Raw genomic sequence first — 15,478 nt, forward strand, 5'->3', positions numbered from 1 at the left:
TCGATAGGAGGGCCTATCTTTGTCAAAGGCGCCTTGTTATCCTTGGCGTATTAGTGTTAAAGGGTTAGTGTTAGTGTAAACAAAAAGGGTGACCTTATTTTTAGGTCTGCCGGTCCCATGCCACCAATTTCCCACAGGGTAGGTGCCCTCCCAAGCGACTTAGAACTTCGTTCTGCCGAGCACCAGGTCAGAAGGACGCTTGTACCTATTTTACCGGTAGGTACCCGCCGGCAGCGATTCTCTGCCTCCCACAGCAGCGGCGGATGCTCAACTATTTCACCAAGGCTGTGTTGGTTTAAGGTGCGCCCAGGGGTCTTTACAGAACCTTATGGGGTCACCTTTCGAGATGAGTACCCATTAACAACCGAGCGCCAGGTAGGTGAACTCCTCTACCTCTTTGGAAAAACCGGTGGGTTCCCTGTCGGCACTGCGAATCGAACCCGGTACCTCCCGCATTGGAAGCGGACATTGAACCATGAAGCCAAGGCAGCGGTGGTTCATGGTTCAAGTTCATAGTCGCTTGGGAGGGCACCCAGCCTGTGGGAAATTGTCAGCATGGGACCGCCAGACCTAAAAATAAGGTCTGTGGGAATCGAGCGCGCCCTCCCCTTTGGCGCCTCGTTCCCCCAGCTAGCGCGTGTGCTGGCCCCGCGCGTCTCGAGCGCCGAGAACCGCCGTTAATCGGCAGTATGGCGGCCACGACGGCAGCGCCAGGCCTCTTTGTCTGGTGCGAGCCATGCGTCGGCTTCCCGGCGCGCGGGCGTGCGTCCGGGCATGCCTCGACATGCTCACATGCTCACACCACCAAGCTAGCTTACGTCACTGCGCAACGCCTGTCCTCATTGGCCGCCAGTGACAACCCCCTTCCCCCTTGAGCTCGCTTCTGTCTGGCGCGGGCTTGCCCGCGGGAGATGCACTCAGGCCGGCACGAGAGGTTGACGCGCTGCTCTAGCAGGCGGCTTCTCGGCCGTGCGCTCGACTGCTGCCCTTTGTGTGGTAGTCGTAGCGCCGCTGGCAAGCGTACTCGATCGGTCTTGCGGAGTTCCCCTTACGGCCTGCAAGCCCGTGACTGTCGTACTGTGCTGCATCTTGGGTTAATAAACCCGTGTTGTTTGTTGACCTCCTGCCTCGAGTGCCTTTTCTGCGCCGTGCCGGAGAATCGACGAACCCGGCCGTAGCGTCTTTGTTCGCTGCGGCAGTGGAGAACGTCGCGTCCCTTGCTGGTCGCCTCGTAGGGTAAGCTTTGTGCTAAACCTATCTCCACATAACTGGCGCCCAACTTGGTTTCGGCATGGCATCAGAGCAGTCCCCCTCGAGGCGCTCGTTCCTGCTCGATCCCGTGGCGACGGACTTGATCTCGTTCGATGCGGACGACGCCGGCAGCACGAGTTAAGCTCGCCTTAGCGGCCCTCGGCTTTCGGCCACCGGGAGAGATCCCGTCTTTGGGGCCTCCTTTGGTGATAACCGCTCGAATGTGGACTACAGTCCTAGCCTCGCCAGTTTCGGGTTTTCTCAGCTGGTCGAGACACACGCGGAGCACGTGCTTTCGGGCCCCTCCAATGCGTCGTCTCCGCTCGCTGGCCTTCCTTTGTTAGCAGCGCAGCTGAGTGACCAAACCGCCGCACCGGAACGTCCCTTCCTAGGCCACATGGTGCTGGCGTTCACACGCTCGCTGGCCGTCGTTGTCACGAGCGTAAAGGGTTGACAGTGTCGTCCGCGAGCCAGCTCGCATAGGCGACACCGTCGCCGCGTTTTCCGACGATCATTTTCCTCATGCGCGCCTTGGCGACGCTTTCGGCAAATGTGAGCCACCGTGCTCCGTTGTTGATTCGTTTGCCTGTCGCATGAGGCATCATGCATCCGTCGGTGCGGAAACCCTTCTTCTCTGTGCCGTTTATTGGCCCCTTTGGGTATGGCGTGCATGGCGGAGAACAGGCGCACGACCCTACAACGGCTGCGCCTGCCTCGGAGCAATTAGCGCTGCACACAACTGCGGCACGGCTCCAGGCAAAACATTGCCTTCCATCTCGCGAGCAGAACCGCTGTTTCGTGCGGCGCTTCGCGGTTGGTTGTGCGCTGGGAGAATCGCGCGCGCCGACAGCGCTTTGTGCATCTCCCTGGTCTTGCGCTGCCCGTGATTCTCGGTCGCGTCTTTCTCGCGCGCACGGGTATCGTGAATGACTTCCCAAGCGGTAGCTACAGGGTCGTCCCTTTCGGCGCCCTAAAACCATTTGCAACCCTCGTAGTGGCTACCGCTGCCTTTAAGTACGGCACGCCACACGAGATTTCGCTCGCCGGAAGCTTGTCTGCTATGTCAATGGAGTGCCATTGGTGGAGGAAACGAACCCCATGGCGCTCGTCTGGCTTAAAGGGATGCTGAAGTGGTTTTACAATTCGGTAAAACTTTGTTGTTAACAAGGACCAACATTATTGTCGACGATGACGTAATTGTTTTCGCTGTTGTGGCAGCAGGAGCTTTAAAACACGCGAAAGAAAAGTTCGTCTTGCTCCGCCCACGCGAACGCGCCGAAAGTGTGGGCGTGACCGGAACTACGTCATCGTCGGTAGTTTTGGCCACGGTGGTAGAATAACAGGTAGCCCGACGCGCCGCTCCGCCAATGCGCCGCGCGTGTCACGGAGGTCATGGCCTCCGAGATTAGCCGGCGGCGCGGCGCGCCGCCGGCTAATCTCGGAGGCCATGCGGAGGTGCTCGAGTTGCCGCCGCTTTTCCGCAAGGTGGCAGCAGGTATACTCTGGGCCGACATCTCCGCTGCGGCGCATAAAGGATGTGGCCAGTGTGCGTCGCGAGCATATAAACTGCAATTTACATCTTTAACTTTTGAGAAAGAGATCCGCGGTGTATTTATCGCACCAGAGAGGCCTAGAGCAACACTGAAGAGTTGCCGTCGCTTAGAACGGGCGCGCCAATATAGAAAGCATGCAACGCAACCAGCGTTGCAGCCGCGTCTCTTCCTTTCTCCTTGGTCATCTTCGATAAATGCGGAGGCGTCCGTGGGTGCAAGCGTCCGAAGAGCAAGAGCGTCCCTATGCGACGCAACCAGCGTCGCAAAGTCGCAATCGGCCTTCGAGTCATGATCACGCCCAGATCACTGTGGTCGTGATTAGGTGATCCCACGGCTTGAGATCCGCTCTGATGCGTCACGTTTGTTGCGCTCTGTGAAACCAACGCGCGCGACCGCATCGGTGTTTCCGCTCACTTTGTAAGCTGGAACCACGGCTGAAACCACGGTGGCTCGATCTGTGCCGCTGATGCGGCAGCCACCATGGGACGAAAATGCATCGCTCGAAATTGCAAATCTGGCTACAAAACGTGCAAAGAAAAGCTGTGTCTTCTGTGGACATATCTACTAGCGCTAAAAACACGAAGGACGAGGTAAAGACAGCAGACAGGACGCAGCGCTGCGTCCTGTCTGCTGTCTTTACCTCGTCCTTCGTGTTTTTAGCGCTAGTAGATATGTCCACAGTTAATACGCACCAACTAGCCCAACTCGCTTCTCTAATACTGTGTCTTCTCTCCGCGCCGAAAGACAAAAAGCGACTGCAGTTGTGGAGAAATGCAATTCCACGGAAATACCGCCAGCTACTGTCCTCCGACATACATGTGATAGCTTGAAAACCAAATGCTTTTTTTAGGGGCGAAGCTCCTTAAGGCGGCACCCGTTCGTCCCTCGTAGTCGTCGTGCTCGTAGTAGTGAGTAACAAGTCTTACGCTTTGACCTCCAAGGTGGTGCCGGTGGGAGATTTCTCCTGTGCGTTGTTGAACAAAAAAAAAATTCGCAGCGTGCGCGTTAACTAAAAGCCGAATTCTTCTGTCTCTCATTCCCCATTAGCAGCCATTGGCATGTTCCAGTAGGAAACGTTAGTAGAAGTAGAAGTGTAAGTGTTAGCTAAAAGCCGACTTCTTCTGTCTCTCATTGCCATTAGCAGCCATTGTTTACCTCCAAGGTAGTGCCTGGTGAGATTTCTCCTGTGCGTGATTAAACAATAAAAATTTTGTTCAAAACGCCGTTGATTGATGAAATAAACCAACGAAAGACGCCAGATGTTTTGTAAAAGCAGAACGAAAGAACGCCAGATGTTTTTCTTAAAGTGTAGTAGTAGTAGTAGTCCACCTCGCCCGATCGTCAACGGGCGAGGTGGACCGGCAACGGCGCGAGGACCCTGCCGTACGAGAGTTAAATCACACTAAAAGACATACTTTGCGGGCGATACACTCTAGTGAGCTTTCAACTTTTCGTCTTAATGTACATGATAAAGAAATTATTTCTACGAAAAACGCAAGGCACACCTTGAGCAATATGTTTGGTTTTGGGACGCTAAATGGAACCATGAGGCGATGCGAAGCCGGAGCACTTGCACGATCGCGTTCCGTTGGCTTTCGTTGGGCATGCTACCGACCTCGCGTCGTGGAACGCGCGTCCTGTCTTCCCTCTAGCCTTGCCTTTAATTCGCACAGGGCGAGCGGGGAATGCGGTCGCTCTTGGCGCTCTTTCGCTCGGGAGCGGACTTCTTCCTTGCATTTCACCGATCACAAGTGATAATGAAGGGACCACGTAAACCAACAGTACAATAAAAGTTTGATGTTTAATATATACACGATGTTTCACACTCTTTATATTATGTACTGGGCGCATTTCACGGAAGAGTTTCACGGTTTACAGATGATTCCCTCCGTAGCTTCGCCCCACTCATCATCATTCACCCCGTGGATATGCTGTGATTTTTTACTCTATACACTCGCCGATAGAATTTTGCACGCTTTCGAAAAAAAAAAAAAATACGCGCGCATCTCTTGCAATCGACACCCTGTGACAGTCCTATCGGAACTACCCGCGCCGATTAAAAAATTTTAAGCTTCATAAAGCCTGGCGCTCTCACTTTTGCGGTCGAAGCTGGCAGACAGCCACTACAAGCTAGTAAAAGCACAAACAACCGTTTAAAGCCACGAAGTTAGCTAGAAAAACCGGTTTTTACGGCCCAGCGAGAGCTTGCAATGCGCGTCTGTCGGCCCAAAAACTCGTCGCGAACCTAGCGGCCGCCGCGAGCAACTCGAGCAGTACGGCGACGCGCTCGCGGCGCTCGATGGGCCACCTGTTTTATTCTACCACCGTGGTTTTGGCGGAGCCGTGGCCTCCGTGACTACTTCTGGCTGCGCGCGTTGGTGGAACTGGTCGCGAAGGCCATGCTTTTACAGAGCTGATGGCGCCGGTGACGCGGCATACCGAAGTTGACGTCACCGCCTTCGCTCAGCAGTTCAAAAAGCCCTGCGGCTGCAGCCGCTCTTTTTTTGGCAAGAAATGCCATTTGCGTTCACTTCTGCGAACTCTTACATTGGTTTTCGTATTCAGCAAGGATCAAACTATGATTACACATTCCAAAGTCATTTTTTTTAAATGCTTCAGTGTCCCTTTAAGCGCTTGCGCGAGCCCCCGGGCCGCCTCGCGCGCTGGGCATTGACTTTGCAGCGATACAACTTTGCTGTGCTCTACCGGAAAGGGAGTTTAAACGTCGTGGCTCACACCTTGTGGTGTGCCCCCGTTTCGGTGTGACACTTGTGTCCGCCTCTCCCGAGAGCAATCGCACCGAGTAGACTCCGGGGCCTCTGGCTCCAATGGGTCGAAAGGAGCGAACCCCGACGGCGAATTGACTTTTGAGTCGATCGCCTCGGGTGAGCACGTCACTTGAGCCGGTATCCTGTTAAGCAGAGAAGAGATACCAAAGGTACAGCAGTGCGATCCGTTTTGGGCTCCAAGAGCCGTGCTCCCAAGGAGCGGGCGCGTATTGACAGTCTGGTATTGCTGTCGGCGCCGTGTGCCGTTTACGCAGTCTGGTATTGCTGCGGGCACGTTGGATTCGCATCTGTTTGTCGCCGGCGGTGTTCTCCTGCGCTACACATCCCACCGCAAGAAGCTCCCAAGGAGTCTTTTAAGGTGGGGGGGGGGGGTACCCCGCAGTCTAAGGAAAGCCACCCTCGGCTATTTCCACGACTCGCGGTTGGCCGGACATGCGAGGGGCCGTAAGACTTTCTAAAAGTTGTGCCGCTCTGCTACCTGGCCAGGCATTAATCGTGACGCTCTTCACTCCACGTGTGGCAATGCGCGAAGTCTCGTGTGGGCAAGCCCCCGGGCTCATGCAGCCGCCCTCAAACCCTTTCGTTGCACGCAGCAGCGACTTGGGAGAGGGGGAGGTGGTCACACAACCGCAGGAAAACCGTGAGAAGGCTGGCCCCAAGTCACGCCACTGGTACAACCTGCGGAAACACACCTAAGCAACCTTTCTCCCACTGACAGGTAGCTGGACTTTATTCCATACCATGACAGTGAATGGAGAAGAACCGCTAAGTTGCGGCGGCACACGTCTGGAAGTGGTAGAAGGCCCTCTTGGCCGAAAATACCCTTTGACGTGTTGTCCAAGCCATACCCTGGCAAGCGCCCCCTTTTGTTGGGCAGCACTGTCAGGCAGGCACCCCTTTTTGGCAAGCTGGCTATGCCGGGGGCACTCCTGTCCTCTCCTGCGTCGCCCTGTCGTCTCCCTGCGCCTGGCTCTACCGTGCCGCCAGCCTCTTGCTGAACCTGAAGCCTGCTGTTCCCTGGTCCTCCCAGCTCTGGCCTGCTTCCTGACTTCTGGCCTGCAGCCACCACCTCCACCTAGCCTTACCCACCTGGCAGCTTCGGCAGCCGCCCTCGGCGGCTGGTCCGCCCACTCAAGCTTTGGCCCAGGCCCGAGCGAGGTCGCTCCGTCTTCCGTTCCTGGCTGCCTGCTGTTCCGGCCTGCCGTTCCTGTGAGGCCCCCGTCCCAGCGACTTTCGGCGGTGGGCTGCCGCACGCAACTCGCAGCCACGCCTCGTCCGTTCCCGGCTGCCAACCTCTCCAGTCCGGTGAACTTCAAGCGGGCTGGCTGCCCGCCCTTGTGCAGTCTTGCCCCCGTTCCTCCTGGGCTGTGGACCTTCTTCCCGGCGGTGGGCTCTCCTTGGTGGTGGAACTTGTGGTGGAACTTTCGGTGGAACTTTTGCGTGGCCATGGCCGACCTATGGACTTGTACCTTCGGGAAGACGACACCCCCCCTGTTGGACTTTGCCCCGTTGGCCAGCCCCCTTGCGGCTGAGCTGACCTTGCCACTTGGCCTCGGACAGCCTCTTTCACAGGCTGGCCTCGGTCTTTAGGAGGGGGGAATGTGGGAATCGAGCGCGCCCTCCCCTCTGGCGCCTCGTTCCCCCAGCTAGCGCGTGTGCTGGCCCCGCGCGTCTCGAGCGCCGAGAACCGCCGTTAATCGGCAGTATGGCGGCCACGACGGCAGCCCCAGGCCTCTTTGTCTGGTGCGAGCCATGCGTCGGCTTCCCGGCGCGCGGGCGTGCGTCCGGGCATGCCTCGACATGCTCACATGCTCACGCCACCAAGCTAGCTTACGTCACTGCGCAACGCCTGTCCTCATTGGCCGCCAGTGACAACCCCCTTCCCCCTTGAGCTCGCTTCTGTCTGGCGCGGGCTTGCCCGCGGGAGATGCACTCAGGCCGGCACGAGAGGTTGACGCGCTGCTCTAGCAGGCGGCTTCTCGTCCGTGCGCTCGACTGCTGCCCTTTGTGTGGTAGTCGTAGCGCCGCTGGCAAGCGTACTCGATCGGTCTTGCGGAGTTCCCCTTACGGCCTGCAAGCCCGTGACTGTCGTACTGTACTGCATCTTGGGTTAATAAACCCGTGTTGTTTGTTGACCTCCTGCCTCGAGTGCCTTTTCTGCGCCGTGCCGGAGAATCGACGAACCCGGCCGTAGCGTCTTTGTTCGCTGCGGCAGTGGAGAACGTCGCGTCCCTTGCCGGTTGCCTCGTAGGGTAAGCTTTGTGCTAAACCTATCTCCACAGGTCACCCTCTTTTTTTTACCAACAGGTGACGCGTGTCGCTATTGGTAATTTCCTACCGTTTACCAATAATGATTAACGGAAAATATCTTAGGTACTCGCATTTTGCGGACGATATCTGTTTTTTTAACACTGGAGATGTAAACGAAAGTAGCGTCAGAGTATGAGAATAGATGGAACTGAGGAAAAGAAAGAGAATGTTAGGCGGCTTGGCGAAAAAGCGAGATGCAGAGTGGCAACCAGGCTATAAGAGTAGGTATACGCGTCAGCTAATCACTAGCAAGTGCCCTCCGCCCCTGATGTTTAGCAGGTTCACCGAAAAATCACGTTGGGTTGGGTTGCGAACGTTACGCATCCGCAACACACTACTAGCAATTAAATTATCGCTATACTTTAAGGGGGAATTACATTTTTGCAATGATAACGTACGGGCGAGAAGCATGAATGAACTGCTGCACGCGACCTGAAAAATATTGCGAGTGGTACCACAATATCTCATGAACTCTATCTCTAAACGAGCTACACACGCGTGCCCTCTGACGCGCGCCCGTTGGGCCGGTAAGAACGCGAGCAAGTAAAAAATACAAGCACACCATATTAACAGACTACACAAAAAAGGATGATAAGAAGACAACAAAAATCTTATGAAACGTAAGAGCAGTCAACACGTGGTCTTACATGAGGTGAGCGAGTTCAATATGGAAACACGGGGCCAGTGGTTGCTCGATGCCGTGATCTTTGGCGAAAACAGTGCCGGAATCCTGCCGCGTATCCGTCTCGTAGTATATCATTTTGTTAATATTGCGCGTAGGACGCGAGTAGTCAAGCTTATTGCAGAGCTTGCGCGACCACCAGTGAAAAGGCTGGAAAGTTTGATGCGTAACGTATAGCAGACGGCGTGTCCCAGCACTGACCAGATTATCGATGGCCCACGCTCTGTTCGCAGCTATCAGTGCTTAACGTATGTTGCTTGTCGTTTGACTTTTTCTCGCCTGGGCGCAAATTCGCCAAAATAAAAAGTTTCGTCTTGAACCAGCCGACTACTGCCTTCATCAACGTCGCGACTCCGTGACATCTGGTAGAGGCGCTGCTTCGTCCATGATCCCGACGCCCCCGCGAAGCGCTGACTCATGTCCTACCCGCGAAGGAGACGACGCTAAAGACAACCCTCATCATCGAACTAGCCGCAGGCAGAAGGGACTACAGCCAGAATACGGGCTGTTTCGAGAAAACATCAAAAAACCCGGGAATCTGACTTCGACCACAGCCAGGATGACAGCTCCTGTGCCGGCTGGATCGGTTCAGCTCCGGGCACCCAGGGAGCCGCCAGCTATCCGCGGTTCATCACTCCAAGCTCCGAAACCTGGCTTAAAACCTACAACCAGGTTCGCCGCCTTTAACCACTGGAACCCCGAAGACAAGCTGCGCTACGCCTACTTCTACCTGGAAGACGCGGAAAGAACCTGGTGTGAGAATCGGAGTCGTTACTGCAAACATGAGATGTCTTCCGCAGCGCATTCTTGGGCACGTTTACGAGCATCGTCCGCAAGAATATTACCGCTTCTTTGCTGGAGACAATAGTGCAGCTACCACACGAAAACGTCACCATCTTCACGGAAAAGATGACCCGACTTTTCCAAAAGCCCGACGCCGCAACGCCCGAAGGCAGAAAGTTCTCCTGCTTATGCGGGTTTATAAACAAGAATTTTCGCAGGACTTTTCTTCCGCAACCCACCCAAGACGGTCGCCGAATTCCTCAATGAGGCTGCCACAATTGAGAAGACAGTTGAGACGCGGGTGAAACAATACAACCACTCTCGGTTGTCTGATCTTACCCCGAAGTGCACTCGCTGGCCACCGACGACTGGTGCGAAACCATCGAAGCATTCGTATGGGAGGGGCGACGAACGTTCTTACCTTCGCCGCAACCTCAAGTGGATTCGATAGCCGACATTGTCTGCGAGGAAGTCCAGCAATCGCTTGGAATTCCCGCAACACCGCATCCTCAGCGGAAGCAAGGAGCTACGCCAGTGCTACACGTTGCGCCGTCACTACGCCACGCCCGCGTCAACGCCCTACGCTACTGCAATTTTGTCAACAGCACCGGACACCACATCGTCACCTGTCGGCCACAGCACCCACCAAGGATGACGGACGTGTGGCACGCCCCCGGCCACCATCCACTCTGCTACAACAGCGGAGAAGTCGGCGACAATTAACACCGTTGCCGCTACCTCGAGATGAGCCTGCGTAGATTTCACATCAACGCGACACGTCCAGAACGACGTGAGCCTACAACGACCTTTCCAATTACCGTCTCCCGGCCAACACGCCTCTCTCCAATGCCTACAATACGATCGCCCAACCCTGGTCCGGTTGCGAAGCCCATATTCGAAAAAAAAGGCAGCGACCGATAGAGCCGCGGTTGCACTTCGTCGCAACAACGAAGATCTCGCACCGCTGGCGATGACGCTGCCACGTAATAAGAACAATCCAGCAGATGTGCGGCGCACAGGAGCAGAACCGTCGCCACTGGAAGAACTTACAACCCCGCAAAGCCGCAGCGCCACGAACCGTCACAGCCGTGATCCGACGCCGTGACCTAACCGCAAAGCAAGACGACGAACTACTGGCGTCGACGTGCTTATCGATGACCAGAACGTCGTCAGAGTGGTTGACATCGGACATGATTACTCTGTTATAGGTGGACCGTTCGCCATGAACTTGAACAAAGTCAAGACCGTTTGGGAAGGCCCTGAAATCCGTACCGCTGGAGGTCACCTAGTAACGGGTGCAGGAATGTGCACAGCGACTTATCATTAACATTCGGATGTATCCCGCTAGCTTCTTAGTCCTCCAGCACTGCCGAGAAATGTCATCCTTAGTATGGGCCTCTTAATTATACATAGTACAGTCATCCACCTGAGAGCCGAGTTCATAACACTATCCATATAAAAGCAGTACCGCTTCGCACGCCGCCATAAAGCACGCCCTTATGATGCTATGCCTAAGACCAAGTCACCATTCCCCCTTGCTCCAGTGTCATCATTTCCGTCGACACTCAGAAACCTCGAAGGCATCGTTGAAAGCGACCAGCGCCTGTTGATCAAACGCGACATTTCCATCGCAGAAGGAACAGCCGAGCTTCACGAATGGAAAGCAGCACTGATGCTCACGAATTTCGGCAACGAGTGCAAGCACGTGAGCAAAGGCACGAGGGTCGCCTACATTGAAAAAAAGATGGTTGATCCCTCCGTCATAGGAATCGGAATAACACGAAAGTAAAGCGTGCCCTTACAGAAGTAACTGAATGTTTACTGTACATTGATATGACAGAGTTTGCACAATGTATATTGACGTATGCACCGCAGCTATAGCACCGTTTAACGTGGATGCACCCATTTTGATGATTCGTGGTACATTTCCATCCCGACGACTAACGTCCATGTTAAATGATTAAACAAATCCTTGTGGTAGCTATAGTAGTTAATGGTGAAAGCGTAATCAGAGAACAAGGTGTGATAGCCAGAAGAGCGTCGCATATTGGACGCAGAACTTGGTCGCCATCCCGCGGCATGTTAAAGTGTGATTGAACACCACGGCCGCACTAGAGGGAAACGCAAAGCGCGTCGCGCCGCCCCGGTAGCCCGGCCGCGATTTTTCTCGGGGCGAGCGCGTGAGCGGGGAACGCACTGTTACAGCCATGGTGAGACAGGCGCGCGTCGAAGAGCTATGTTTGGTGTGGATTAGCGTGTTGCTATGAGTGACGCCGACGCTGACGCTTTTACAACGCTTGGGCAAAGGTTGCCACCTCGCGGTGTGTTAAGGCATTGACAAAATTAAACTTATATTGAAGCAAGTCGGGAGTGTGCCCAAACCCGTGGAAAGCCGCTATCATTGCTGCCTTCTAGCCACCCACCGACAAGAGGCTGTACGCCGATTTCTCTACTTGTGCGGCTCTTACTGTCGCTTCGTCAAGGAATTTGGTCGGATCGCCCAGCCACTAACGAATTCAGAAAGACGGACACCGGATTCATGTGGGAAACGGTGCAAGTTGAAGCATTTCAAGAAATAAAGAGACGCCTGCAGACGCCTCCGACGCATGCGCATTTCGACGAATACGCGGATACGGAATTCCACATCGACGCAAGCAGCGTCGGACTCGCCGCCGCCCCCGTGCCGATCACTAACATACACGAAACAGTTATCAGTTATGCTAGCCGGTCGCTATCCAAGGCAGAAGCCAACTATTCCACAACAGAAAGGAGTATTTCCCCATCTGGTGCACGTCAAAGTGTTGCACCTACATCTACGGCAGGCCCTTCAATGTTGTAAGCGACCACCACGCTTTATGTTGGCTAGCTAACTTGAAGGACCCTTCAGGTCGTCACGCACGATGCAGTTTGAGACTTCAAGAATTCGACGTTACCGTCGTTTACAATTCGGACGAAAGTACCGTGATGCCGATTACCGGCCACGTGCCCCCGCCGATCCGCCGCCACAGGGTGACCAGGACGATGATTGCTTCTTGGGAACCATTAGTGCCGACCACTTCGTTGAACCACAGCGAGCCGACCCGGAACTCAGGGACTGTTACGTTGTTATGTTTTACAACGTGCAGGTTCCTAATCAATGAATATGCGAGACGTCGCCATAGGCACCCACGAATGAACCAGGAGGTTTGCAAACATTAAATATATACACTGAAAACGAGCACGCATCACACTGAACCCAAAATAGCAATTCACAACAAACCCGGGCAATGAGTCCTAAACCACCAGTTCCTAGTTCTAGCAGAGAGACGGATAGCCACTACGAATCGCAAAGGTCCGTAGTGGTTCACCGGTTTCAGAGAGGAGCGCGTAAACCACTGGTCGAGACAGCCTTCCCAGGTTGGTAGTCGAAGAGGAGGCACTGACGCCGTAGCCGTTGTAGCCAGATTGTGCTATCATCATGATAGCCCCCCAACCTCTAACACGTGATGTTAACGTCACTGACGGCCTAATGTATATATATCATTCGTTCCACTGAATAAACGTTTTTTCGTTACCGGACTGCCGGCGAGCAACATGGTGGCAGCGGTCCACAGCTGAGATGTCGACGACGCCACCCCCGACAACGCCCCCTCGCCAACAATGCTACCAGGCCCTTCAACACTACTGCCGGCGCCGAAGCCCATGGATACGTCAGTCGACGCCTGGCTTGGCTGGAGAACGTGGAAGAGTGAGTTTGAACTTTTTGCCATAGCCACACTACTGACCAGACAGCCAAGCGACGTGCAGGCCGCAACATTTCTGGTCAGCATAGGCGAGGAAGGCAGAAAAGCGTACAGCACTTTCAAGTTCGAGGCGGAAGAGGACAAAAATGATGTCCAAGTTTTGAAGAAAAAATTTGAAGACTACTACAGGCCAGCAAAAAACTTAACTCTTCATGAGTTCCGTTTTGGTTCAAGGAACCAGAAAGAAGGCGAGCCATTCAATGAATGGTTGATCGAGCTGAAAATATTGGCAAAAAATTGCGAATTTGAACTTCTAGAAGAACGAATGCTACGCAGCCGTATCGTTCTTGGCGTTAGAGACAAGCGGCTGCAGCAGAAACTGTTGGCAGAAAATCCTTCTTACCAAAAAGCCGTGGAAATATGCCGTATTGATGAGCAAGGAAAGCAGCACTTCCAAGAGATAAGCGCAGCAGCCGGGGAAGCACACACTACGATAGTGAACTCAGTTGCAACTGATAGGAAGGTGTGCAGCATGTGCGGCTATCAAATGCACCGCAGCGGAAACTGCCCAGCACGAGGAAAAAACTGCCGGAAGTGTGGTGCCCCAAACCACTTTGCCCAGGTTTGCAAATCATTGGGTGCCACACGAAACATGAACCGACAAGGAAGGGAGCTGCGGGAAGTACGGGCAGAGACAGACTTTGCGGAAGCAGATTTTTTTCTTGCGGGACTCACTATCAACTCGGTCGAAGTCGATAGATGGACAGCAACGGTTAACATCGAAGGTCAACCGGTGACGTGCAAGCTGGACACGGGAGCAAACTGTTGCGTAATCTCAAAGCAAGAGCTGGCAAGAGTGTCTGATAAGCCCAAGAAAGCTTGCAACGTGACGTTAACAGCGTTCTTTGGTCATCGGGTTACGGCACAAGCGAAAGTCATACTTCCGCTCTGCGCCAACAACAACACATGCGAAGAACAGTTTTTCGTCATTGATCAAGATGTCCCAGTCACACTCAGTGGGACAGTTGCAGAACGACTGGGATTCCTATACCGCATACAGAAAGTGACTAGCGGAGAACTATACCCTGCAGCCCAACCTTTTGCGGATACTTTCAGGGGACTCGGACAACTAAAAGATGTCGAGTACTCAATGAAGCTAAAACCCGGCAGCGTGGGAACCGTCGTGCCGGCTAGGAGGGTTCCTGTGGCGCTGCAAGACAGAGTAGTGGCGGAACTGCAGCGCATGGAGGAGCAGGGCGTCATTACAAAGGTAAATGAACCCACCGAATGGTCTAGCCACATGGTGACCGTGGTGAAAAAAGACAAAGTGCGTATCTGCCTCGATCCAACGGCTCTAAATAGGGCGTTGCTTCGAGAAAACTACCCCATGCCTACTCTAGAAGACATAATTCCGCGGCTGTCCGGGTCGAGATTTTTTTCCACGCTAGATGCCGCGTCGGGATTTTGGCAAATCAAATTAACGGAAGAAAGTTCCAGGATATGCACTATGAGTACGCCTTACGGGCGGTATCGCTTCCTCAGAATGCCCTTTGGCATATCATCAGCCCCGGAAATTTTCCAAGCTGCAATGCACCGCTTGTTAGAGGGCCTGCCCAACGTCGCGGTGGTTATGGATGATATACTGGTGTGGGGCAAGACAAAGGAGGAGCATGACTACAACCTGACACTTTTGCTGACGCGCTGCCGCGAGCATGACCTGAGACTTAACCTAACAAAATGCACCTTCTTACAGACGGAGGTCCGCTACTTGGGACACATCCTCACGACACAAGGTTTGCGCATCGACCCAGAGCGTGTGCAAGATATCCTGGAAATACCAGAGCCTAAGAACTGTAAGCAATTGCAAATTTTTCTAGGCACAATGAACTTCATACAGCGTTTCATTCCCAACATGTCGGTCAAGACCGAACCACTTAGAGAACTACTGCGAAAAGATAACGCGTGGGTTTGGACAGACAGACAACAAGCCAGTTTTGAAGCACTGAGGCAGGCACTAACGACAGCACCAGTTCTATCCTATTTCGATCCAAAGAAGGCAGTGACGCTTTCTGTTGATGCGAGTCAGTCGGGCGTGGGGGCTGTGCTGATGCAAGATGGCCACCCCGTCGCCTTTTCGTCCCGATCCCTCACAGAAGCGCAGCAACGCTACGCGCAGATTGAAAAAGAAACGCTGGCAATAGTTCATGGGTGCACAAAGTTCCATGATTATCTTTTCGGCCAGGCAGACGTGATCATCGAAACAGATCACCGGCCTTTGATACCAATATTCAGCAAGCCTCTGTATCAATGCCCACTCCGTTTGCAGCGCATGCGCCTCAGTCTGCAACGTTATGCAATAACATTGCGGTACAAACCTGGAAAAGAGCA

General features: G+C 54.0%; 1 protein-coding gene across 1 annotated transcript; it reads left to right on the plus strand.

Annotated features, from left to right (window-relative positions):
* The first annotated feature begins 13,007 nt into the window (after window positions 1-13,007).
* On the plus strand, window positions 13,008-15,028 carry LOC119393020 (uncharacterized). Its single transcript, XM_049416088.1, has 3 exons — window positions 13,008-14,360; window positions 14,844-14,943; window positions 15,015-15,028. The coding sequence occupies exons 1-3, from the start codon at window positions 13,008-13,010 to the stop codon at window positions 15,026-15,028; spliced, it is 1,467 nt and encodes a 488-aa protein (XP_049272045.1).
* Window positions 15,029-15,478: the final 450 nt, after the last annotated feature.

This window comes from Rhipicephalus sanguineus, chromosome 5 (genome assembly GCF_013339695.2).
Source record: "Rhipicephalus sanguineus isolate Rsan-2018 chromosome 5, BIME_Rsan_1.4, whole genome shotgun sequence".
Classification (NCBI taxonomy): Eukaryota; Metazoa; Arthropoda; class Arachnida; order Ixodida; family Ixodidae; genus Rhipicephalus; species Rhipicephalus sanguineus.